This window comes from Ischnura elegans, chromosome 10, assembly GCF_921293095.1.
Source record: "Ischnura elegans chromosome 10, ioIscEleg1.1, whole genome shotgun sequence".
Lineage (NCBI taxonomy): Eukaryota > Metazoa > Arthropoda > Insecta > Odonata > Coenagrionidae > Ischnura > Ischnura elegans.
Window position 1 is genome coordinate 79,338,261 of NC_060255.1, and position 27,545 is coordinate 79,365,805.

The 27,545-nt window shown below is 35.7% G+C and overlaps 1 protein-coding gene across 1 annotated transcript in view; it reads right to left on the reverse strand.

Moving 5' to 3' along the window:
* Positions 1-12,652: 12,652 nt before the first annotated feature.
* LOC124167051 overlaps positions 12,653-27,545 on the reverse strand; it is a 158,849-nt gene continuing 143,956 nt past the window's right edge. Inside the window, exon 6 of the mRNA XM_046544829.1 lies at positions 12,653-15,529. Within this exon, the coding sequence (XP_046400785.1) occupies positions 15,369-15,529 (161 nt within the window). The 3' untranslated portion in view covers positions 12,653-15,368. The remainder of the gene's footprint in view (positions 15,530-27,545) is intronic.

Below are 27,545 nucleotides of genomic sequence, written 5' to 3' on the forward strand. Positions count from 1 at the left end.
GGATATGCACTTAACGTTGACAGACATTTCGATTTGTCACCTAGAAATTGCAATACTTCAATTTCATTCCTATTCAAAACATTGAATGAAGAATGTCCCGGGTTATATGAAAAGGTTTATACAGAAGTAAATTAAGGGGCAATTTATTGTCCCATAGATGGCAGGCTAATACTGATTCGGTATCCCTGCCATATCGTCGCGCGCTCTTACAAATTACACATAAAATATTATATGTATTTTGATTTTGAATGTATTTTAAAAATACAAATTACTCTTTAGATGTATTTTCATTACAAAATACAAAATAATCTCAGAAAATGTATTTCCGATACAAATTACAAACTACAAATGTATCGAAAATACGTATTTCAAATACAAGTATTTTCGATACTGCCCATCTCTGCCTGTTAGCAATATTAGATCGAAGTCTTCGATGAATTTTAATGAGTAGAAAAATAGCTCCTCAGTCTGATTCAGATTTGCTAGCTAAATCTCGTCAATTACATTGATGGATGTATCAAAGAATAAACTATATATTTTTTAAACCACAAGTCCATTCCCCATTTTCATTGTTTTTACCTTAGCAATCATTAAAAATACATGTTCAAATACATTAGTTGAAACGAAGGTGAACTGGTGAAGGTGACAGCCTCCCTTAGCCAAATGAACTCGATGGTGAAGTAAACATGCGTAATAAAAACATTCATTGATATGTTAAAAATAAAATAATCACAAAAACATGGCTGTGCTTTTTTATCTTACAAGGCCATCATTTGCTATAAATTACTTGTTTTCCTCAAAATAACTTTTGCGTCTTTCCCTATAAAGTTGAAAACATCGCTTCAACTTCCCTGAATACATCCCTTGTAGGAGGTTCCTGGATTTCGTTTTCAGTTGCTAAGGGGCACGTTGAGTGAAGAGTACGTTTTTGTCGACAGGGAAATCTAGGAGGCATGATTGACAAAACGTGAAATACACCAGATAAGTTCTTCAGGTAGCTTCTTCCGTTTAGCTTCGAGCCATCTGCGGTAGAAAGACAAAAGAAATCATATTCATAAGGCTGGAAAAATTGGGAAAAGGATTTGTTTTCGCATTCAATAGAATCATATAAAGGAACTCAATGAAGCGTGTCCATGCATATGTTTGGTATGAATACACCTGAGAACCTTATATCAGAGTCTTTTTGAGGCATATTGCTATTGACAATCGAGTTTATCGGTAAAAACTTCCGTCAGTTAATTTCCTACATATTAATTTTATTGTTAATTATTTTAGTTTTTTTCGGTTAGCAGAATTTGGAGCGTAGCAGAATTTTATATCCCTCCCCTTGAGTCGTAATCTAGCTACGCTAATGATGTTTATATAATGGTTCGTGGGGAAATGACGAAATTGTCAGAAAATCCTGTAAAATGTACACGGAATTTATCCAACTTTTTTCATCCAGAATTTACGCTTTTTATCGTGATTTATTCCTGCTATGTATTATCATAAATTGTGTGTAGAACTAGGGTAGTCAAATACGAAATTAAAATTGAAATACGTTACTTCATAATTATCACCCTCGGGTTCACGCTCAAAACATAAACATATTTCAATCTCAATGTATTTTCAGTGTTCCTCACTCCAAACAGTGTCCGTGCTTGACTACTCTCTAGACACATTGGGCCGGTTTTATAATGTCTAGTTTAGGTTTTTTTCGGGGCATAAAAATCAGAGTTAACGATATTTTCCACTTGAAGTCACCTGTTAAACTAACCGTTGTCCTGAACTACTTTTCACTACTTAAATTTAAAAACGCTTTTAAGTTAAGGTTACTACACTATCATGCTCCGGTTAAAGCTAACTAGGCATTATAAAACCTGACCATTTTGTAGCTTATGTACCGGCTTTTTTTTTGGCTGACCCTTAGTGGCATCCTAGGCACATCGGTTGTATTTTTTCGCTTGCCGTAAACCTTTTTTCAATGGAAATTTATCTTTCCCTGGAAGAAACAAATGGAAATTTCTAGGTAAAATTGTAATTTTTTGTTTTAATAAAGTATTAAAGCAACAAAGGGCTAATTTTCTGTCATTAATCAATTATAGAACGATTGACTTTACTTCAGCATTCCACTGTAGCACGTGCACGAGGATCAAACAAGCGATCATTGTTAAGTTTGTAAATTGGAACTCTTGGGGGTGTTGTCGAAACTAATCTTAATCCCTAAATGGTTTTTAAATACAAAAAAAAGGGAAAAAGTCATAGAATTCATCCAAAGTGGTTATAATATGTACTTATGTTTATTGGAATACTTATGAATTTAAAGATATTTTTCATCCACCGAAGCATAGATTCTTATATTTTTGTAAAAATTCATTTTTGATGGATTCATTTATGCTATGATCCATCTTCATAAGAAATAAAAGGGAGGAGCATTGAACGTATTTCTTTAATTTTAAATTTAAATTATAATACTTAATTCTTTAAAAAGAACGGAATTAAATTATAGATAATGTATCATATACTTGCAACGTCATTGATCACTAGTTTGAACAAAATATATCTTACTTAGTGATAAAATCATGTAAAAATAAATAGGCTTTCAAAATTGTAGGAATACCACCTTAGCTTTATGCCCATCAAAACATTATTGGATGATATTCCGTTAGATTAATAACCTAGTTGAATAACTCTTACATTTTAAGGTGCAAAATATTATTTTAGCTTGATCGCCAGGGAATGCATCAGATACTTGAAATTTAGTTGATCACTAGCTTGAATAAAATACTTGCCTTGCTTAGTGATTAAATATGGTAAAATGAATGGGCCTCCAAAAAAGTAAAAATTTTATAAAAGTTATATATGAATACCCTTCAAAGTGTTATTAGATTATATTCCGTCTGCTTAAAAATCTAGCTCAATAACTCTTAGATTATGTGTCAGAAAAGATTATTTTAACTTGATGGCATGGTGTTGCTGAAGCTAGGCGTCCTATAGTGACGGAGCCAATGGGAATTCCAGAGCCATCATATATTTTCCTCTTTCATTTCCAGCTTCTGGAAATTTATCGTCTTTCCTGCTGGGAGTTATGACCTCCGTTACACTGAAATACACTTATGTACGTTATGGTACGCAGACGAAATACACTTCATAACCTTAGTCAGTTGAGATAAATTAGCGGCTGGAATGATATTGAGTGTCAAGTATATTTCGCCAACTCATGCGCGGTAATGCACTAATAGATTTTACTTTGTAGTAGATAATTGGATGAAAACCTTCACCAAATTATTTATGTCACTATTTTGAAATATCCTAATGTAAATGTATCTTCCATTTACTATATGTGCCCCTATAAAGACATCCTTGAGCGTTGTCAATGGTTTTATTTGATAGTTGAATACTAGTTCAATTTTTCCTAGTCCTAGCGACTCTCGACAATATATTTTTATGAAAGGAATGAGTCATAATTGTCTTTCTACGGTTATGCTGTAGCTATTTTAAAATTATAGGCATATGAGCATTTGTCCTTCTAATATGATGATTTACTATGACTTATCCGTGAGAATAGAATGCCTCTTTTAGTCCAAGAATATTGGTGACCAAATTCAATGGGAAACTTTAGTGTAACATTTTATTTTGAAAGTTGTAAATCTTTTAATACATGCCAAAAATTTCAATAGCTCCTGATCTTTGATTTTAATGAAAGTTTATACAAATTATTTTTCGGTAGCTGCTGATTATATCCTTTGAATTTAATTCCAGTAATTTCTCCAATGATTTCCAATTTCCCATCATCAAAATAGCGTACCTACTGCTAACGCTTAAACTATATTGGAGAGTAAGATATTTATTTAACGAAAACCAATCGCTATCTCTGTGGTTTACGTCTGCTTTCCCCCTTAGCTCTTCACATTTATCTATGGTACAGCTCTTCCACAACCCCAGATGCGCTCGAGAACATATGGGTGTCATAGTTTTGAAAGCGAAAATATCCATCTAGGACTGAATTATGCCTACTCTCTTTTCTTTCCGGGTTTGTCCTGTGTATTTGATGGCTTATGGAAGGGGGCGAAGGTCATTTGAGAGGACCCCTGATGGGTGTAGGGATAAAAGGGGCCAAAGGAGAGCCCATATCCCGTCGACGCATCCACATTTTCCCCATTGCGTCACAGATGTTTCATTTTCCGGTTCCCAGCGATAAGGCGGCTTCGGCACTCCATTCTCCCGACTTTACTTTTTTTCCGACCTTGCAGTTTTTTTTTCGTCGCTCCCAGGACTTATTTTTTTACCTCGCTAGCGGAGCTGCACGATGAATCATTTAGATTACATCTTCCCCGCCCTGTGATCTGGGAAATTCCGGACGCTCTTTTTTTTTTTTTTTTTTTTTGAAGGAGCGCGGCTGACCGGTCGTCGTTTGTTCTCTCCTATTTCACGTTCGGCTGGCCCTCTTTCGGTGCGGCGAGGAAGTTACCTACCTCCGAATTATCTCGCGGAGCGTTACACGGTTCGTTTACCCTTATTATCATGCCGGCCATTATCACTCCTCGTATTTTTCCTAGCTCGTTCTGTCTGACTCCGTGGCGCAAGAATAAGAGCTTTCATTAAATGCGCATTAGACCAAAAATGGAATTTCATTCAAAGAAGAGCAGTTTTACGCCCAGAAATATATTTTTTTGACAAAAGCGCATTGTCATATTAATTACATGGTGATGGTATGGTAAGTGTTATTTTGTTTCCTTACTGTAATATAAAGCAAAAGCAATTTCACGCCAGCTATCTTAGGGGCTTCCGAGAATACGGGTATTGATTTTCATTTTGGTATGATTCATTCAAATATGCATTTTATTTCAATAGAAATTAGGCAAAATGGGGTAATAAGTTACAGTTTTTATAATTAAATGCTAATTAAAGTCTGCATTTAATGTCTCTGTCTTCTCAAAGGAACACGGTACCTGTTCATATTTTTTTTTGAAAAACTCAATACAGAATTTTATATAGGAGCGTTTCCGTGTTTTTTTACACACGTCAACATAAAAAATATTTTTTGGATTCTGATACTTTGAAAAACATTATGGTAAATTTGTATGATAAGCTTATTCATTAATGACCTGCAAAAAGTGAAGTATGCTACTCAATGGAGAAAAGTGAGAGTAATTATGTGTGGTTTTATATTATTTTATTCAACTTCAACGCCCCGAAAATGGCGGGTTAATGGACTTTAGATCAGGAGACTTTAACAAACGCCAAAGTGGGACGATTAATAAATCCGAAACCCAACATGGATATAGGCAAACTACCCAGGCGGGACTCGAACCCGCGAAATTTGGTTCAGCAGGCGAGTAATTTGCCTCACTGCCATCGAATCTGGCAAATGATACTGTTTAAGGAAGTATGTTAGCGAGTTTTAGTATTCAAAACAAATAATTTTCGCATATTTCATGTGAAAAGCTTTTTTTCCACCACGTAAATTGATCGGGGCAAAAAACTCAAAAAACGAAGAGAAAATACGGATGGATTAGTCTTTATATTTTAACTTGACACTTTTTTAGGCTACAAGATCCGGTCGCAACGTATTTTAAACGCAATATTATTTTAATTGCAGCATTTATCTGCCGAAAACTCAAAAAAACATGATGATGAATAAGTTTAATTTTTAAGGAGATAGTTAAGTATGACTTTATTATTTTAGTATTTTATCTGTTTATTAGCCAAATTATTTCATTTGGATACAATAAGTATTGTTGGAACAAGAAATAAATTCTACATATCATGAGCGTACAATGGAAATAATTGGGCGAAGTAAAAAAATTCTGGCCCAAAAATACCTTCTTTGAGGTAGTGGCAAACCTTTTTCGATTTTAATCCACTGCGCGTAGGTACAATTCATTGGTATCATCCGATTGCATGCGGAGAACTGCCTACCATTAGAATTTTTTGGAAAAAATAAGAGATCTAAAACGCTTCAGAATCTCCAATTGATGTGGTCAAGTTTATGCCATTAGTGTAAGAACTTTTGTCATTCACAAAAGAATTGAAGTGTGCTCTTTAATTTTCGCTTCATCGACTCATCGACCGCCATAAATTGGGATTTTACTCCATATTTTTCTAATATTACAATAAGAAAACCCTGCATATATAGTTGTCTCCTAACCGTTGAGAAAGAAGCCTCAAAGAAGGCAAAAAGAGAGGAAAGAGAAGGCAAAGAGAAATAAGGTTCAAAATCTTAGGATATTTTTTTCCTGTGTGAATGCTCTTATTACGTGTTTTTTTATTTAGAGCTAGTGATTGACTGATATTATTAGTATTATGTAATGCATGCATCATTTCTTCCTTTTATGGCAGTGGCACTGGTACAAAAATTGTCGTTTTGGCAAAACTGAGACGATACTCATTTTAATTGACTGATCATGATAAAATTTATGTACGTATACACATCAGTATAGTTCCTATTTTTTGAGTTTTTGACTTATGAATACTGTAATCGAAGTCAAATTTTGTTCTAAACACTCTGCGGCTGGCTAATGTAGCTGCAAAAAGTGCCAATTTAAAATATTTATAAATACTGAATCACACGTATTCTCTGTCCCCGTTTTTACCTTTAGCCTCCATCAATGGTCAATGGTTAAAAGAATAAAATAAAATATTCGAAAATGATGTAGGTATTTTTAATCCTGCATTAGCTAACCCAATTTTCTTAACCAGTATCAATGGCGCATATGCCATTTCGCACGATGCATATGTGTTTGACAAAGGCGGTTTAGCTTCTTGCGGCGCCTTCCCCACGGGAATAATTGATGCGAATTAATAACAAAAATCGTTAACAGGCAAACTCCGATGCCTCGAGTTCATAATTTCTGGAGCGGAGCACGGGGATCTTCACGTTTTGGAAACTTGTCGGGCGAGCTGTTAGACTCGTCAGCGAAAACTTTCCCACGGAGTTAAAATTAGCGCGTGTGTTGGGGTTCTCGGGGATTTCGTCCGGGGAGAAGAAGTTGTATCGCTCAGGCTGCGTCATTCATTCACCATCTTGAGATTAGGACGCGTTAATCCTTCCAACTTGAGGGAAGATTCCGGGAAAATTTATGGTGAACACTTTTCCGGCCGATGTAACACTTCGCGGATTGCGAAAAATTATCGCCAATATCTCACTGAGCGACTTCCGAAATTGCACGTCGAGGAGCCTGGTGGCCGGGACTTGTTGTGGTTTATATCTTGGGCCTGACTTTCAGCAGTGCATCGCGTGCCTTTTTGAAACTATCGGCTGTCAAGTGACTCACAAGTGTGCTTCTAATTTGCCTTCGTGAGGCGAAACAAGTAGCTTCCAGCCCAGCGTAACGGAACATTTGAGTTTTGAAATTGATAGAAATGAACATAAAAAGGGCTGTGCTGCGGGTGGCATCTCAAATCTAGGCCACGGAGGCTTCCTTGATGCAGTGCTATTCAATGGGAAATACCTAATTTGTGCCTGAATCCCTCAGTTTTTATTTTTGTGGTGTGGCGTTAGTTTTGTTGCGAGTAAATGCAGTCTGTAGCCTCATGGGGGTACATTACTGCTGATTTAGCTGCTTTTTTTGATGACGCATAGATAGATCAAAATTTATACCATTATCTTCATATATTCTGGTCACATAAAGTAGACCATGAGCAACATTTAGCACCATCTCTAATTTGAAAGTTTTGCATGATATTATTTTCTCAAATTTAAATTCTTTTTATTTAGAAGAATAGGAGAACAGGAAATGGAGATATAGGAATATGTTACCTAAGTATTGTTAACCTACCTTGGACATTTCAATAGAAATTCGTAATTTTAAAATGAGTTTATCGCCAGCGAAGAAGAAAAAAATACGACTGGCAGAGAAATAGATCAGCGTTCAATTAAAAATCAATGCTGCATAGCTTAGTTAAACGTGAAATATGCATTACACATGTGCGCAACACTTACCCTTACCTCTAAGTACAGTAGTGTCACCATCATTATACTCATAACTTTGACTTTATTTTTGAAATATTTGTAAATTGAACGCTAAAGATTTAGTGGTACCACACCGTCATTCAAACGACAGGCGGAAATGACGATTTTACGAAGAATGCATTTCCAACTTTCTTAAAATACAAATCATAACTAGAGCATGAGGAACGCTCTTACTGTATGAAATTGAGATTATTCAGAAATATGAGTTTATTTTGGCGTTCTGCAATTTAATGATACTTTTTGTGACAGGTTTCACTGCCATAATCTTTATATGGTGAGATTCTTTATCCCCAAATAAACCTTCACTGATATATTTTTCTGATGAAAATGGGAGTAAAATCGTAACGCGACAAATTTTACAAAAAATAGTTTCTACTTAATACAAATTACTCTTTTTTTCGAGACTGTTACATATCTATCCAATGCTACACTTCAGCAATTGAAGCTTAAGTTAGCAAATTTAAGCTTATTGTTACAAATGCTATTTTTATGTATCCCATATTTATCATGTCATCAGTGAAAAATGAATACCGCGAAATAAATCATTAAACGGGTCACCGAACTATTTACAAAAGCTTGGGAATACCTTAGAAGATCAGAGAAACAGTTTCTTTATTCTACACTGAGTCAGTACTTACGTAGCGAATGCTATTAAATTGAATGAACACCGCAGGTTATCGCTGTGTTCCAAATATATGGTATTTGTGATCCAATACAATTAGTGTTCCAAACAAATGCTAAAATTAAAATTAACTCATAAGGTGAAGTTAGGTTTGAAGAAACAAAGCCAGTATTTTATTCCACCCATCCTCGTACAATTTTTGAATTATCAAATTTTAATGTATAGGTCATACTTTTGTTAGATTTGTGCGTAACTAAGTTATTAATATTAAATTGCCTTCAAAATAATATGTAATATAAAGTTGTACGATTATATATTGATTGATTGCATTTTTAAAAATATACAAAATTACTTAGTATGAGTTCCAGATAAAAAAGAGCTGCTACAATTGCATAATTCTAAATATTAATTTAAATTATTTGTATTGAAAATACGTTGAGCCATGTATGACTTTACTCAAGTAAAGGTAACATCTTGCCGTTATGTCTAATAGAGTTTTCATGTTAATACATCGTATCCTAATAAATCCTTTACCAACTGTCAAACAACACTGATTGTAATTGAATGGTTACAAAAAAGGGTTTCCATTTACAGAGTGACATTTTAAGGGGTAAATATGCATTCGAATTCGTTTATAAATAAGTCTTCTGTGAAATTCAACGAACCATATCTCTCAAAACTTTACTAAATCCGTCTGATAACTTCATTGATCATTCAGACATTGATAACCTCAGTAAAATTTATTTTTATTCAATCAATCAAAATTAATGGTAACTGGGTGTGGCAATACCTTAGTAACATAACATCAATAAATATGTACAAAGTGAAGAGATATGTCAAAATTAAAAATCTTTGTATTTTATATAGTTCATGTTTTTTCTTTCATAGCCCTGATGATGATTTAAAATAAATCGAAACGTTGGCTATAACTTGTTTTACATTGACCTAAACTCCAAGAAATATTATAAAATGTAATAAACAAGGTCAAGAATAGAAGAGGAAAAAAATAATATTAATTATTTGATCATTAATTAGGCGTCAGTTAGACATACAGGTATGATATTTCTACGCTAGGAATTTATCATTTAAAATAATGGAGCAATACGAAGCCGAATATATTTTTTATATAGATTAATAGGATTTTCCATTGTGTAAATATACGCTTATATTTATAAAAAAACCTTATGTAAGAATTATTTTTGCAAATAAGTGCGGATAGTCACGAAACCTTTTATCCCAGCACCTCCCCTAACGCCTCAGACCCCCGATCAGTTTCACTACCCTGGCTTACTTTGAGCTTAAGTGCATGCATATATATATATAGATATCCACCCCCGTGTTTAAGACCCGTTTACGACAGGCAAGGCGGGTCAGAGAGAATGTGGAGCAACGTCAAAGGAGATGGCTTAAAGGGAAACCTTTACACACGTTGTGAGGAGGGGAGAGGTTTGGTATTTTGTGCGGAGGAGAGGGATATTTGAGGGGTGGCTGGGTAGAGCGCAAACTGTGGTCGGACGTGCGGATGGACGGCCCTTGCTGGGGGTGGAATATGAGGGGAGGTTTGCCGGCCCTCGTTGACGGGCCGCGCGTAGTTCTGAGGCCGACAGGGACTGCCTGTATTGGCTATTGCTAATCAATCACGTCCTACCACTAACACGCTTCCTTTGCGAAAGCAGGTTATTATTTGTCAAGACCTCTAAATCTCTCCGATAACCCCATCCGAGCCTGCCCCCTTCTGCGCATGAAGGATGCTTATATTATTATAGAGAGTCAATTGATTTTGGGTTTGGTTTTGGGGCGTCCTATGAAACTATGTAATGATGGAATATTGGAATTTGGGAACTTTACACGGTTTGGACATCCTGCGCCTCCATGAGTTTTATCCTTCGCTCTGCAGTACTTCTGAATAAAACCAAAGATTAAATGTAAACCACGGTCAAACCGGTAGTATTCGTATTTCACTTGCATTATTTATTCACAATATTATAGGTCGGCCTCTAAAAATTTTCTTCCGTCAATGGATTTACTAGTGCATTTGCATATTTTACACTTTAGGAGTTATTTCTATTATCTTGCCTTTTTTCACTTCTCAGGTGATTCCTACATTTGTCATAGATTTTTTTAAGGATTTTAAAATTAATGAATAACCTTTTTGCCTGGCCCTTTTCTTTAAGCGTCTTGCTTCTTTGTCATAATTATTGGCTTAACTTTTCTCATAATGATTGATTTGTAAAATTATTGACTCACGTTTTCAACTGACCTTTATTTAATGAGATTTCTTTAAAATAATAAGTTTTCTTGAACAAACTGTTCGCCTTTAAAACTTTTTACTTGATGTAATCATGTACTTGGCTGAGTGATATCAGAAAAGCTTCCTCATAAGTGTACGCGCTGGCAGTAAAAATAAGTTGGAGGGATTAAAAAGCTTTTAAGTATTCACTGATTTTTTATGGCGAATGCTCTCGGGTACTTTTTCCTACTGTCCATTTGACAAAGATTTACTTTTAGTAAAAGTATGAGGACCTGCTTGTAGAATAATAGGTCTTAGGCTCCAAAAGCCAGAGAAATAAAAAAATAAGATGGGAGAAATGCGAGGGACGTTTTCGTTGGATGAGTGGTGTTTCTTGGAAGTGTGCTGTTTGATGTTTTTATGGGGGGAGATGGTTCCGGTCGTGCGTGAGGGCTGTTTCTTCCTCTCGTAGAGCGCGCTCTCCCCTTTCAGATTAGACCTTGTTTCTCCGCAGACATCCCAAATGGACGGAGAAGCACGCGCAAAGGAAGAAAAATCAGCTCTACTCAGGAAAGAATGAATCGGTCATTGTATATATGTACAAAAGAGAAAAAAAACGACACACGTTTTCCTTCTTGCGTATATTTCCTTCCTCAATGCAAGCATATGAAAAATATTTGTCAAAAGTTGATCTCGATGTATTAAATTCCAGCTATCGTCGCAATGAGGTTGGTAATGGTATTACATTTCAAAGTTACTCACCAATCAATAATCAAAGTCACTATAATTATTTATTGTCTTTTTATATAAAAGGTAATACTTTTCAAATAAATATAATAAATATATAAAGTTTTTTCAGTTAAATAGACATGATCTCATTTGACAATATTTGTTATCTCAGAAAAACGTCAATGTTGACGGTTTGCTATTTCATTATTTTAACTTTTCCACTGAGGAATTTGGATTTTCAGTATGTTCTAAGATAATGCCAAGTTTCTTCAGCCAATGCACGAAATTTTTCATTTCAGGATATCTTCATTTAATAATTACGTTTTACCCCAGTTTTACTACTTATATTTATGTCGTTTCAACCTAAAAAATAAGTGCATAGCGATACATCTGCAAATATTGGTCATTATCATCGCATTATAGCAGAATTAATTACTTTATTTATGAATAAAAAGCAAAGTTTTTTAGAAAATACACGCTTAAATTTCGAGATTTTTCATTTCACTCGATACAGATGCAAGGATTGGAGGAAGAGCTATAATGCAATAATACGCTAGGCAGGAGGACGCGACGTCATTAAGTTAATTGCGATAGCCTTAAGACTGCGGATGTTTTTACCGCGAATTGCCGGAGATGTGGGTGGTAGATCGAAAAAACGGAAAATGCGGATGCTTTTTCAAGCTAAACTTGGTCCTTTTACCTTTAAAAATTTAGATGGAAAATCATAACTTGGGTCGAATGTCGCCATCGGAATCAATTTAAAGAAATGAAATCATAACTCGTCGGTGCATTAAAGGAAATCAATTTAAAATGCATAAGAAATTAAAATGCACGTGTCCGAAGAATTATTATGTCTGTAAATAATAAATATTACTGAAAGCACATATTTTCTAACGAAACGACCCAACTTTTGCTCATTTAGAGGTAAAAATCACAAGTAAACGCATCAACAACGGTAGAAGTCATCTACATCTGGCTTACCATCATCACCTACCGTATTTTCTTCATCTTCTGCGTATAATTTTAATTACATGAACAAATTTGTTCTTGAAATTTTTGTTTAAAGGTCTTCTTTGCTTCTTTCATGCCAATTAAAATTTAAATAAAACCAAATTCCTCCATAAACAACACTTTAATATTCCTCTTACCAATTACACGCCGTTTTTTGAACGGCTTTTTCATGAATAAAATGTTTTTGGATAAATACTGTCTTTATTTGTTGAAGATTTCATTCCAAATATCACATTTTGTCCTAAATAATCCATGAGACTACACTTCATTCGAACATAGACGTCTTTCACAAATTAAACTCACTTCACTCATATCCACTTCTATATAGCTTGGAACCATTATGTCTTCTCCCCTAACCAGCACCAACATTAGCGATCACTTTTTTAATATGAAAATTCCTCCATAGTCTTTATCTTTCTGAAGTTAAGGAATAGTAAGCTCCCTAATCGGATTCATCAGTCTTCCCTTTGACCTCTGCCTCCCTGTTGAATGACTTTTTACGTCAGTTTGATAAGTGGATTACATATGAAAATAAAATCCGGATAGTGTTTTACGTTCGTGTCATCACATTGTGAAATCACGGTAGTTATAGAAGAATAAAATTCACTGGGCGCATTTCACACTGTTTCCTTATCATGGACAATGTTTGAGACATTATTACGCTATCATCAGGTCTCAAATTCAAAAAATGTTTTCCTAAAATAACTGTGATTTAAAAATGCTAGAGGGGACGAACCCTCCTGCTCTCCTCTGATTATCCCAATTAAATGGTAATTAAGGAACTGCAATTTATAAATTTGTACCATGATGAAGATATAATTGTTGAAAAAATTCCGGCAATAAAGTATCAGTGTGGAATGCACCGAGTGGATTTTCTTTTCCTGTACTTATAGTGTTCTTTTACAAAAATCCGGAAGTTAACAGAGTAGCAATATCATGAGAACCAAACTTTGCACTTACGTGATGACCTTAGGTGGTGACCGGGTTTGCTAGAATTTCTCTCTATGTCGCTGCTGATTATTTGATTCGTTCTAATTATGCTTAGCACTCTCAAAAAAATAAGCAGTAAAAAAATGCTCCCATGTTTTGTTTGGCGATACATTCCTCCCGATTCAATGGAAGAATATACATGTGCGTTGCGTATATGTCTGTTTACACTTTGCCTCGTTCACACCTTTAAATAATGTTCTTCATTACCTTTTCATTGAGACTTTTTTTGTCATAAAGTCTTCTCTCTTATATGATTCTAAAATTCTTCCCTGGCTCATTTTGTTTTAATTTATTTATTTAGAATTTGAGTCACCTTTTTTTAAGAATTCCCAAAGGCAATGTATTAACCCATGAGATTACATAACTTATTTTTTTTACATTCAACCGGGTCATATTTTTAACACCCATAAGAAATAATCGACGTATCCCAAGTCGATTTGCGAGCTTTAGTATGTTGATGCAGAATGTAAGGGTTTATTTGGCATATTTAATTTTATAAATAAAGATGTAACATATGCGTAAATGGAGATAAAATAAAACATGTGGAGATGTCAAAATAATATTGTCGGATTCATTGATACAACGAGCAAATATTTGCAGTGATAAAATATATCAATTTATACGATTGACAAGTCAAGAAAATATTCATCCTACTGCGTTTGTGCTCTTGTTTTTATCTTTTAATGGTTTGAAATTCATTTATGCCATAATCTTTATCCATATAAATTTGGATACATTAAAATCATAAACCCTCTTTTGCCGTTCACGTGTAGTTATATTGATTATTCATTCGCATAAACATGACAGATATTTCCAGATATATTTTTATTGGAACTTATGTTGTATCCAATTGTTTTATGATCTGTTTTTCTGATGCAACGCTTACCTAGAACCATACTTTGCCGACTAATCGTATCAAATTTTCAAGTTCCCATCTCTTAGTCCCTGATATAATGTTTCTCAGCTGTCTTAATATAGCAGATACTTAAAAGCATAACTCATAAACCGTTTTAAAATATTTTCTGGTAAGATATCTTTAATTAACTTTTCCATGGAATTAACATGAGTTTTTGATACCATCGAGAGGCAAAAACTAAAGGGAAGAACAAATGACCATGTATGCGCATCAGTTTGGTAAACATGATAATATCCATATATACAGGTGGGTAAAAGTATATATTAATGCATCATAGTAAAGTCGCCTTTCTCCAATCATGTTCCCAATCTTGAAATTCTGTAGTAGTACTATTGAGGATAATGGAACTTGGCTTTAGGAGCTGAAACAAGGTAAGTAGATTGACTTAACAGCCCTCACACTTTTCAGCAAATTTCTCATCGTTCCACTCACTGTTTCTGCAATTGTGACGTCAATTATACCCAATGTTTCGCTTCGCGGTTCCACCGTTTGAGATCGTAAACTGTCCAAAATCCTGCCTCTGTGAAAAATTTGAAAAATGTTTTTCAATCAAAAACTTCACCTTAACATTAGGTCCATCTGTATTCCTTTCGTTCTGTAAACAACCACAAAGACTTCACAGTAATCCAAAATTTCCCTTCTTGTTCCTTTCATCCTTCGACAGCTTTTACCTTATTGATTGGTGATATCTGTCTTCATGCACCACTTTAAAGAGGTTTTATGCAACACTTCAGAATACACTCCCGAGACCAATGCAAAAAAACGCCTAGGTTGATATAACTTTTTATTCTCATTATATTCGCACGATTCTTCCCATTGGCGACTCTTCGATTGAATCAATCCGTTTGGGATGGATTCCGCAGAAGAGATTTCCACCGTTGTTTCTCATGATATGTGGTTCCGGAGTTCGACGGGTTCATCTTCCTCGGTGTCCAACTCCTGGAACGACGCCAGCGCCACTCGTCTTTTTCGCCGCGTGAATCAGAAGGAGAAACACAAGGCCGAAGAGAAGGTTGGTGGAAGCGTCCAGCCGACTCGGAGATCCGCTCCCATGGTGCAGTTCGGCAGGATTTTCTCCTGTGGATAGAGTGCAAAGAGAGAAAAAAAGAGGAACTGTTAGGATGTTAGATAGTGGCCGGCTATAGAGCATTGCTAGGGAAGTGTAGTACTCAAATAAGGGGGAAACTTAGGGCTTGGAATGCATGGTAATATTGAACTCTCAATAGATAAATATGAAATGACGTAAGAAGAAACACGATAGGTCAGTATGCACGTTTAAAAGGACACCTGTGAATGGTGAAGTTGCGAGAAAAGGCAGTATCGCAACTGGAATTCGCCAAATCAGCCTTCATCTCGCACAAAGATATAAAAAAATTACAGAATGAATGGGGATGTTATCGGAGGGTGGGAGAGTAAGCAGAGGGCGGGGAATGGGTGCTAGGTAGCGCTGAGTGCACTTGCAAAGGTTCGGTAATAAGAAAAACGATGATAAACGATGCAAAAGACGAGTCGGATGCAGCCGGAAGTAGCACTATGTCTTTTTAGAGCATGTGATACACCAATGTATTACCCCTGGCCGCAATCTATGCAGCTGTATGGAAACGCATAGCGAACAAACAAACAGACATCTTCTTTTATACATTTAGATGTGGAGCATCAAATATTTGGCTCAAATTATTAAGAGACACCAATTAAAGTGTAGAAGAAATTTTTTCAGAGGATTTTGGAGCGATGGATTCTCCATGGTTTCCGGGTAAGCTTCGTCACATTATGTTCAAGGTGACGTTTCGAGGCCTACGCTGGCTACATCTTAAGACCAGATCTGAATGATTGAGCCTCGGACCTAATCTGAAGATGAGGCCAGCATTGGGCATGAAAACTTGAAAAAAAAACTGACGCACCTTACCCGGGGACCATTGTGAGAAGTATAACAGAGCCCCCATGGGTATTGTTCTCCATTGACGTGGTTTTCTCTATCGTCACAGATTTAGGCAAGTACGGGCGTTGTATACAAATAAACACTTTCATCCCGTGGGCGAATGACGTATTGAACGATTCAGATGAAGCTCGAGCAGCTGGCCTTAAGTGATAATTTTCCTTTTGAAGGTGAGAATAACCCCATGGGTTATATTTTCACGTGTAAATAATTGATGCTGTATTTTTTCTAAAGAAATATTTTTAAAAGAATAAGTTTGCCATCATGCAGAGCGTTTAAAGTTTTAATTTAAATTTTAAAATTTATTTTCAGTGGTCCCAAGCCACATACCAATTTCCCAGCTAAATTATCTAAGTTTTGCGCTAATTTTTGTCCACGGATAATTTCAAGTACTTCTGGGTACTAGGTTACTGTGCTAAGTTATCCCTGCTGTTAATTTATGGCTAATTTTTTTCCATACACCGTCCTTAATTCGGAAATCGATTTCTTTCCACGGCCATCGACATTCGGAACGCGATACGAGAGCTGGGCCCGGACCAAAAAGCCCTCAAGTATCCCCCTCCCATTCCCAACCGCTATACTCGAGTTCCCCAATGAAAAAGTGATCGCTTTCCACCTGGGATTTTTTCCATCTGCTAGGCTAACCTACGTCGCGCCGGAATGACAAATGACCTCACTGATGAATGGACACTTCCAAACCGCCCCCACCCGAAACACGATTAATCCTCAGGGATCACTTCCCCTATACTCCAGCACCCCAGACACCCCCACCACTCCGCGTATCCACTGACGGATTACGTTTTTCAACTTTTTCCATTCTACCCTCACATTCAGTCTCCATTACCCCACCTCAGTCCCGCGGCCCTCCATCACACTTCGATCAGCATGCCGTAGCCTTTACCGCAGGGGGAGAATTTTCTTGCTTTGAGTGTGGTATAAGCGATATAAATGGGCGGAATCAAAGCCACGCGATTGTGATTGCCTGTTTGGCCGGCTTGATTGGCGCATCTTCCATCTGGAGGGTGGGTGGGATGCTAAAATACATAGCTCTCTCTATATCTGTCTTTCCCGCCCACCTAAGAGAAAAATTGAGTTGTATATTCCAGAAAAAATTTATCATGCCCCTCTCACGGTACATGGATTACATCGAGATATTTTTACGACAGGGAAAAGGTTAGTTGAGGGGAGATAAATGAACAGGATTTAGTGAAAATTCTTTACCTAATAATTTTAGGTCAACTCTTGGGATAATCCAACGCTTCCAAAAGAAAATCACCAAGTGAACTGGCTCTGCGATGTTTTATCTTCTTTTTTTTTAAGGGAGATTGAGCGATTGAAAAAATTGATAAACAAAGATAAAGAAAGAAAAATGGGGTGCATATAAATCAGTGCTTTCAACTGCGAAGGGATTATGAAATCGGCATTTATCCGCTTGCTGATAAAATGGTGGAACATTAAACATTCAATCATATTTTATTTATGAATTTTCCGGTTTGTAATTTTCATGGATGCTTCATTAAAATATTTACCCAATGATTGTAACTGTTCGAAAATCTGGTTTGAAGAGGTCATTTCTTTAATATCATAAAAAAGGATTTTTGCGGTTTGGCATTGCAAAATCCCTAAGTTTATTACTAAATGAGCATATAGCTGCTACTTCAAAACTTCATTTGGATAAAATCACCAGCTTTACTTACCAATGAAATGAAATTTTTATTTCACGTTTAATCGTATTAATTTTAAATTTGTGTCAAATCACTCCAATTACATTAATTGTATGGCAGAAAAATAAAAATTTGTACCAGAAAATCTTGAAATTTAAGTTATGATTAATACATTGAATGATTGAGTGGGTACACCTGCCCAATGCGTGAAACAAATATATAGCCTTGATATGAGTTAACTGATAAGCAATAGTATTAGGGACTTCCGGAAAAACATCGCAAAAATTTGACACGGCAAAACATGACAAATTAATTCCAAAACCTAGGCCAAGAATAGCACTAGGACATTGGGTAGCTATTTGGAATGGAATAAATAACACCATTACTCGGCACTCAGGGTTTCATAAAATTTTTGCATGCAGCCAGTAAGAAATTCAGAAATCCGACTCGGTGTAGGTATTCAGATTTAATGACAGTTTTTCATTTATACCATATTTTTATTTTATATTTATACCGTATTTATAACGCACAGTTTTTCGTGGAGCAAGAAAATGCCCATTTTAAAAATGCATGGTTGTCAATTTTGCACTATTGTTTTAATTAAGGCAGGGACTTTTTTTTTGCATCCTCGCGTTCACAAATTTGCGCATAAGTACGCAACTTGCATAAGGGTTTGCAATCACATCCTTCATAAAATACGGGTTTCATACTACTTTTAAATCAAGACATTTATAGGCATTAAAATGGCTTAGAGAATTAATTTCATTCAAACCATATCTCTTTAATTTATTTTACGACTTTGGCCCTCAAGCTTAGCTAAAATGGTGTAAAAGAAAAATCGATATTTAATGATACTTCAGGTGTTAAATAAATACTGGGGCTGATAGGCAGAGAACAAATGTGAAAAAAAAGTTGCAGGAAACTTGGACTTCAACATTGCATTTAATTTCTTCAATGTATACCGGCTTTGATATTTTCTGCAACGTAGATTTGACACATAAATTACTTATATTTGATTAAATTATAATACCGTAGCCAACGGCAAGATACGGTTTTGTAGTCAAAGTATTGAAATATTTACTTGGAAAAAAAAGTAAAAAACTAGAACCTAGGAATGTACTTCAAAATTCGTCACACTCTGTTTAAGGGGTTAAAAGTATTTTTTTTTATCAAGCAAGAGGTTTGAAACTTTATGAGTCCATTCGATATCACATGCAAGTGTCTACATACATAATCAACCAAGTTTTCATCCCCTTCGTGGAATATCTTCCTGCTTTGTGAGGCTCTTGTAGCTATATGACCTCATAACATACGAACGGTACATATTCAACGCACCATTACCTGCTACTGTAGATGTAGTCCCTATGTCCTAGAAGCGAAGCCTAACTTTTAAACCGTGTATATTTGCTATGGATTTGCTCAAAATGCCCGAACTAGTCTCGCAATATTACCGCTACCCAAAATTTGAGGCAACTTTTCCGTTTTTAGTTCATACTTGGTACATGTTTGATACGATATCTCTGTGTGTACCCTCTGAAGGTTTCCTTGTTCTTATTTGTGAAATAATTAGTATATTCACTATTATAATCCATTTTCGGGTGTACGTCTGCGTGCTTAATATTTGTCTCAATGTTTCATTCCACTTACTGGGAACTGAGACAAATATTAAGCACGCAGACGTACACCCGAAAATGGATTATAATAGTGCATCTAATCGCTGCGAAAACCTTAAAACTAAAATTAATATATTACTACTTCTCCTCTTCTATTCTTGACCTTGTTCAATTAACTTTTTATGATGTTTCTTGGAGTTTAGGTCTAATGAAACCAAGTTATAGCCCTGAGGATGATTTTACATAAATCGAAACGTTGGCTATAACTTGGTTTCATTAGACCTAAACTCCAAGAAACATCATAAAAAAGTTATTTGTGAAATATTAAGTAAACAAGTAAAGCCTCCTGGTTGATAAACGTTAGTAAATGATAAGGGACAGCATGACTTATCTGCTCAAAGAGGAAGCATTTGTCCATCCTTTCCCTACCATAAACGACTGTCTGAAACAGACACTCTTTCACAGAATAGAATAGCATATTTTTAATATCACAAACCTATTAAATTGCCTTTGACTTATCAGTTTTTTCTTACACAATGCATTTTAAAGTGTTTATATTAATTTTTGGATTTTACGAGCTGTCACAGAAAATTTTCTCTTTTCCTTTACGTGCTGCAATTATTTTGTCTTTTAAAAATCCTTTGCACGTTATTCTGTTTGTCTTAGAATATTTTTAAACTATGCAATCTTGAGGCTTTGGTGCTTCTGAGCACTACTTGCTCCCTACTACACACTGCAATGCTTGGAGGTGGTGGTAGGAGAGACAATTTTAATCATTTTTTCCATAGAATCGAAAAGGCTAGATACCCCAAAATAACCACTTTCAAAGTTCAAAACTGCAAAGTGCACCCAAAAAAATGTATGCGCTGCCATAGCTCAGTAACAAAGTCGTTGCGGCCCCATGTTAATGGACATACATATAATATTCACCCCTACCACCATCTGAAGTATTGCAGATTACTTCTAAAACACTGTATAAAAACATATGTCAACTTTTTGGAAATATTTTTACCGTTTTTATGGTTTTTATGTAGTTGTTTATTTAGATAATAAAACTTAACAAGTACATGAAAGCTTTGAAAATGAAAAAAATATATTGCCAAAACGTCGGCACATATTTTTTTAATAAGAGAGCCTAAACCTTAGAGGTCAAGAGCAAAAGAAATATATATCGTCTTAGAATATTTATTTAGTATGTTATGGAATGGAAGAGGTACAATTCAGTGAAACGTTTTATTACTCCTTGCATATTAATTGGTCCTCAGATATTTTTTACATTAAAGCATGTGAATGGCCTTATAATAACATTCCGACGCGTCCAAAGTATCACATTTAGGCCTGATATATGAAATTCTGCGTCTCGGCTAAATATGATGGAATTTTTTTTACTCGCTCAGCAGAGAATTGAATTTCCGCATTCTTTTTTATTTCACGCTATGGGGAAGTGAAATTTGTCGGTAATTTTCTCTCTGGATATTTTAATATAATTTTGTTTCCCCTGGAAAGACCATTACATCCGAGGAACAAGGGGGATATATTTGGACTCTCGTCTAATTTACATCACGTGAAAGCGTGGGCCACTTCAGAAATTTTTACATGAAATATGACTCGACAAAAGTGCTATTGTTTCACTTTAGCTTTTTATAATATTTATCTTTGAACAAGAAAGATTTGAACTCTGGTAATGTTCCGGCAGTGAAAGAGAAACATAATTAATTTACGCTCGCGAGAGGCATACTTGAGCTGCGAGTTTCTCATTTCCCAGAATGGAGAGATAACTCAATTTAGGTAATTTAAAATTTTGAATCTTCATCATGGCTGAATAAATCATTTTCTATTTTTTATTTTTTTCTCTACCAAACACATGAGTATTTAATTCTAGAATTAATATGGAATATTTCTCATTTTTTGTTTTAATTTACCGGGTATGGTAACGATACGTCCCTAAATTACATTAGAGAACATAAATCCTGGTCTGATAAGTACCATGCGCTATATCTACGTTTACCTTGCATAATTTGGGTACAGTAACAAATTTATTGAAGTATGATGATGATTTATACCCCTCTATATTCATACGTGAGGACATTTTCATAAGGTATTCACTAAGAATATTTCTAATTTCTCTCAGCAAATACATTGAATCCGACTTAGGAATTACAAAGAAACTAATGAGTAATGTTACCTAAACTTAATTTTCCGTTTTTCATTATCCTTGCTTGGCGCGGATATCGTTATGGTACCATTTTCCCCAAGTTTTGAGAACACTCGCCTCTTTTTTATTTTGCAATTTTGTCATATATTTTTTGAAGGAATAAACCAAGACGCCCAGAGGAACGAGTCTTATTAAACACTATTAGGACACCTATCTTCCAAGAGGAGTTTATAATTTTTCCGATGAATGTGTTACCTTACTTAATACATACCTTACATAATTTGTGAGAAAGTTTTTTTTTTTCAGAATACTAAAAGATATTTTTATAGGAATTTTTGTCATTACGCACTTTTTCCCATCTTTACTGGTATCCGGTAATGATTTTTCATCATAAGACCGGTAATTATTTATAAATCAGTGTCTTTAGTTTAGGAATAGACTGTATTAATATTATTTTTAAAATATATTTTTTACATCTAAAAATTATAAAACGATACATTTATTTTGGTCTTGACCTTTGCTTTATTTTTTATAAATATGAAATCTTGATATTTGGGTCTATTTTAAGGAGTCGAAAAAATATTGATGCATTAAAATATTTTTCATCACCGGTTCAATGGCTATACTTTGATATTAGATTAATGAGAGAGAAATTAGAATATCTTTATGGATTCTCGCATATTTTTAAAGTGGACGACATTCTTGGATGTTTATTTGACCGAAGTGACTTTCAATCAAACTAATGTGTTTGCTCTCATACGGGAGATTATTTATGCTTAGTCTTAACTGTTTTTCTCGATTTTTAAGGTATTTCTGGTGATTGTGGCAAAGGAAAATGAAACTCAAAATGCATAATGACTTTTTACTCTAATGAGAAAATGGCAACGATATTGCTTATTTTTCTTTCAAGTAGCCATAGGAAGCACGCATTATTTTCATAAAATTAAATAAAATTAGTTTCATGAATAGTTATTATAATTACCGTGAGAAAGACGGCATCTCAAGGTTAATACGTTGTAATAATATTTTTGACTCATGCTTTTTCAATGTTTCACACAGGCTTAAAGTTTTTAGTGAGCACGCAGTTAACAAGTCTTAGCTGCGATTGGTATATTTTGGTGTAAAGAATGGTGCCTTTTAAATAATAAATATGAAAGACGATGTAAATTCCATTGAGAGGGTAAGTATTTAAAATCTTTGAACATACCTTCAACTTTCAATCACCTTCCAAATTTTACATTTTTACAACATAGCAGTATATCAAATGTAATATATGATCAATATTGTGATTCATTTTAGCATTCTTTCAATATAAGAATTTCTCGGATATTAGACACCATTTTTTTGAAAGTGAACTCCACATTAAATTTTAGTATTTCCTCTCTTTGAAAGGATTGCTATGGTACATTTCTATTTGCCAAAAATATGGTTAGGTTTCTATTAGCAAATAAGAGCAATAAATACCGCCAATAGAGATTTCAGGGAGGAATAAATGCCAATGAATTATGGGGATTAGAAAATTAGACGTTTCTAATTCCGATTCAAACAGTGGTTATAGTATGCAGGAAAGTATTATTGCAGACTGGATTTTGAATTTTCTACATTGATGTTCACAGTGAGCATTCTTCTGATGAATACCTCGCAATGATATAATTTATGGCGTAGGATAATATATGCTGCAGTAAATTCACTTGCTTTTCCCTTGTCTTCGTCAATTTCGTAAACAGATCCGATGTATTGGCTAATTGAATTAAACGATATTTCTTCGAATAATTTACTTCATTGAAACAAATAAACATCCCTTTTTATATAGCCATGTTAAGTTGATCTTATCGCTTGTATGTACTCTCCTATATTAAACATCCCCTTCCGGACGTTTTTTATATTTAAATGTAGATAGTTGCACGATTTCACCACTAGTATTGTGGTGCAGTAAATATATCTTTTGAATATAGATTGTATTGTTTGCATTATTTTACATGAAGTTTTTTGAGTAAAGTATTCTAGATCTTAAGATTTCCCCATTACTTTCACGTACCAATCACGCCTTGTCTCCTCATCCTCTGCATACACTCATCGCCATCTGTTTCCTTACGGCACCGCCACCTTTGACCTCATTCGGTGCAGCTCCGTGATGGAAGGTCTTCATTCCCCAAGCTCAACATCTGCCACGCCCACTTAGGGCGGTCGCAACTCCCAACCTTCTCAACACACTACCCAGTCCAATCCATGCCTCTACCGAATGCCCCGCACTGAAAACCGAAGGGTTTCGCGAGGTGGTAACACCCCTTCACTTCACCTTCTGCCGTTCCAGCGCAAGACGCCCTTCTCTTCCGTGGCCTTACCCTTGGAGATAGCCTTGCCTGTTTCGGTCCCCCACGGGGATAAATCTCTTCAGGGTCGCAATATCCGTCTGGCTATGAGACAGGGAAAATATTCCCCTTCCTAATTACGCCCGTTCCTGTTGAGCCACCAATAAAATGGGTGGCCCGGCTTTGCCATTTTTTTAAAAAAGAAAAAAGTTTGCCCTTTGAAGGAAGTCCAAATTGGCAATTTACCCTTCATTTCCCTGGAAAATCAGCGTCGATGAGATTGGATTCTGTAATTTTAAATGATCTTCGGAGGGTTTTTTTCCCTTCATATCTTCCGGAATTAGAAGTTCCATCTTAATTCGAATAATATGAATATAAACTATTCTTAAGGAGTTTTTCGTGAATCGTTGTCGCTATCATTTGGATTCATACGCCAACATTAATGAATAACTTTTGGCATTGAATACAATATACATTCACAGAAGGTTGAAGTCGATTTTGATGTTTAATTACCGCCATAAAGATCAGGTTTCATAATTAAGGATTATGTTGAAGCGTGTTGCTGACATATCATATATAGCTGGAAAATTTATACCCAGGTTGGAATCCACCATGGAAATATCATTTGGCCCATCCAGGATTCCATTGCGGATATACCAATTATCGGTGACCAGTCATTTTATCAAGTCATATGAGAACAAGGTGAATTTTTTACATTTTTTAATAATTAATTAGGAAATTTTATTAATTTATCGTGGCAATTTACGGCGAATGGCAGCCAATTACTAACCAGTAAAAATAAATATGGGTAAATTGAAGGCATTAACTGTAAAATTTCTATAAAAATTCCTCAATACATTTTTGAAATCATGTAAATGTCTAAATATGAATTGTACAATAATACGTACAATACATGGCACCCCATAAAAATATCATGAATGCGTTTTGTGACTTATTTACATTTAAACGACTCACGGGACACCTAATTTATTTTTGAAAGGGAATATTCACTGAGCAAGGGTTCATAAATTTTTCGGCGCGAACATAATTTTAAACTCAGGAAGTTTTGCCAATTATTTAGAACTAGTGGTTGTGATATAAATACGCCCTGCTTGTCGTATAATCAGGGTCGATAGCGTGGATAGGGATATTTTTTGTTTAGCCTGATATAGCTGAAAATTGTCTCTCCGAAATTCAATTGTTGCGATAGAGTAGGTTTTCGAGCAATTTGCATGGTGCGATACGCAGGAGTTTGGTGGCAACGTTAACCTTGTGGCCTCTAGTCGATAAATCTGGCTGGGGAAGTAATTTGCATGGGGGCTAGCAGCTTCCTGAAGGCCGTCGATATCTTCTTCCTCTCTCCGGAACTGGCGGACACCGTGAGGTGATGCCATGAGGAAGAGGTTGACTCTATGGGCAATGCAGCCACCCTGGCACGCTAATGCGAAATTGTCATGCTATTCCTACTTGGCCCGGCTCGGTCAACGTGAAATCATTCTGAGGAAGTGCTTGATGGCATGTACTACCTAATTTGACTACCTAGTTAATTCTTTTTTCGCTGGTATTTTAAAGTTTACAGTGTCGGTAACATTGCCTCTTTTAATGAGATAGCACTGAAAATATCAAGTAATATCCAAGCCAATTTTTATTTATATTAGTCTGTTATTCCTTGTCAATTAACGTTTGATTTTCTGTTAAATGTCTTATTACGAGAGGAAAACTTAATGACATCTTTAGGGATTGCAGATTTAATCGAAATAAATGTCGCATGGACCTGTATTCAAAATAACCATAAGTTTATACGAAAGAGTAACGTTCAATTTGTCATGGAAACTGCCAGTAATCTCAAAAATGTGAATATATTTCATACCCAACCATTTTAAGATATTTTATGCTGAACTGTAGCTTTCATGTTTCAGCCTGTTTATGCAAGATTATATATGCAACGGAGACTTTTATACTTGCAACCGAACTAACATTTATTGGTGAACATGGAATTAGAACTATATAATTTGAAATATATTCTAAGATAGGATCTATCCCTCTCAAAATCACGGATCAGAAACATTGATCGTGAGATTTGGTTCAAGTTAAACGCGATCTTCTTTGATTGCGCCCAGGTCTGGAAGGAAGATAATGAATGAGAAGCGTAACCACATAAATATTAGGACGGTTAAAGTATGTTTAAAATGCTAAGAAGATTTGAAAAGTATTCCGTAACCTCTTGTGGAATGGAACAACTCATATCTACTTAGTACCATGTTAAGCTGTATTAATAACGTGAATAGAATTAGGGTCGTGAATCAATAAACGACAACATGATTTATTCCTTGTTATTTGTTTTTGAAGTTATTTATTTTGTTTTTAGATCATTGTTTCTATTTTAAATCGATTGCTCGCTAGTAGTTAAAAGTCGATATTTGTCTTATAAATTGCCGATGAATAATTTACTTACAGGTCATAGCGTTAAGTTTCCATTACATGACATCATATCAATGTTATCCTTAATTCTTATTTATATACTGCACTCTATTATTGTTCCAATCGGATAAAATGAATTATTCTGCTATTATGCAGTTAAGTAAATCAAAACATCTTGCAATCTGTTAGCAAGATAATTGATAGATTAGATTACGCACTAAATTAAATCCCTCGCTAATTGCTTGAACAGCCTGTTATTTATTTCACCCATTGAGAAGTTAAAAACTGCCGAAAATACTCCTCCGAATTCCAGAGGTACGTGGCGTCGGTGGAATTGTCCGAGAACTCAAGCATGACCACAACTATGCCCTCGTCTCTCCATTTCTTCCTCCCCGCTGCTGTGGCATGGGGTTTGCCTTCGTGTAACGCTCATTCGCCAATTCATGCCCGCACCTACCTCCCGGCAACCTATACACGCCTCATACACTCAGCATTGAGTAACTCACGGACGAAGCTGCCGTAGCACCTCTAATAAAGTCCCCCGAGTTTCCTCTTAACTGACAATATCTCACTAACACAACGCGAATGGAAATAGTTCTGACTCATCCTCCGGCCGTGTGTAGTTCGGCGCGGTCTCCGCTGCTGCTAGGCTCGCTCGCCAGGTAGCGGAATGGAGGACGGAGATTGGTTGACCGAGAGGTCACGTCACGGCACGTGACCCGCCTTTACTCCTCGACGACGCCATTTGCATTCGTAATCGGCCCGGCTGAAGCAGCTACCGAGCGTGTTAACCAATTGCGCTCTCTCTCCCTCTGCGCCGTTGCTCGTATCTCCCGTTCACCACGCCTGCCACAACAATGTTTATCGCCGTGACGGCTGCACAGATGACGGCCTTAACTCCCAGAACTGCATTCTCTTCCTTTCGATACGTGCGCCTTTGCTAGAAGATTCCAGTTCGGCCCAAAATTTGGTTCAGTTGGAGTTCCTAGTTA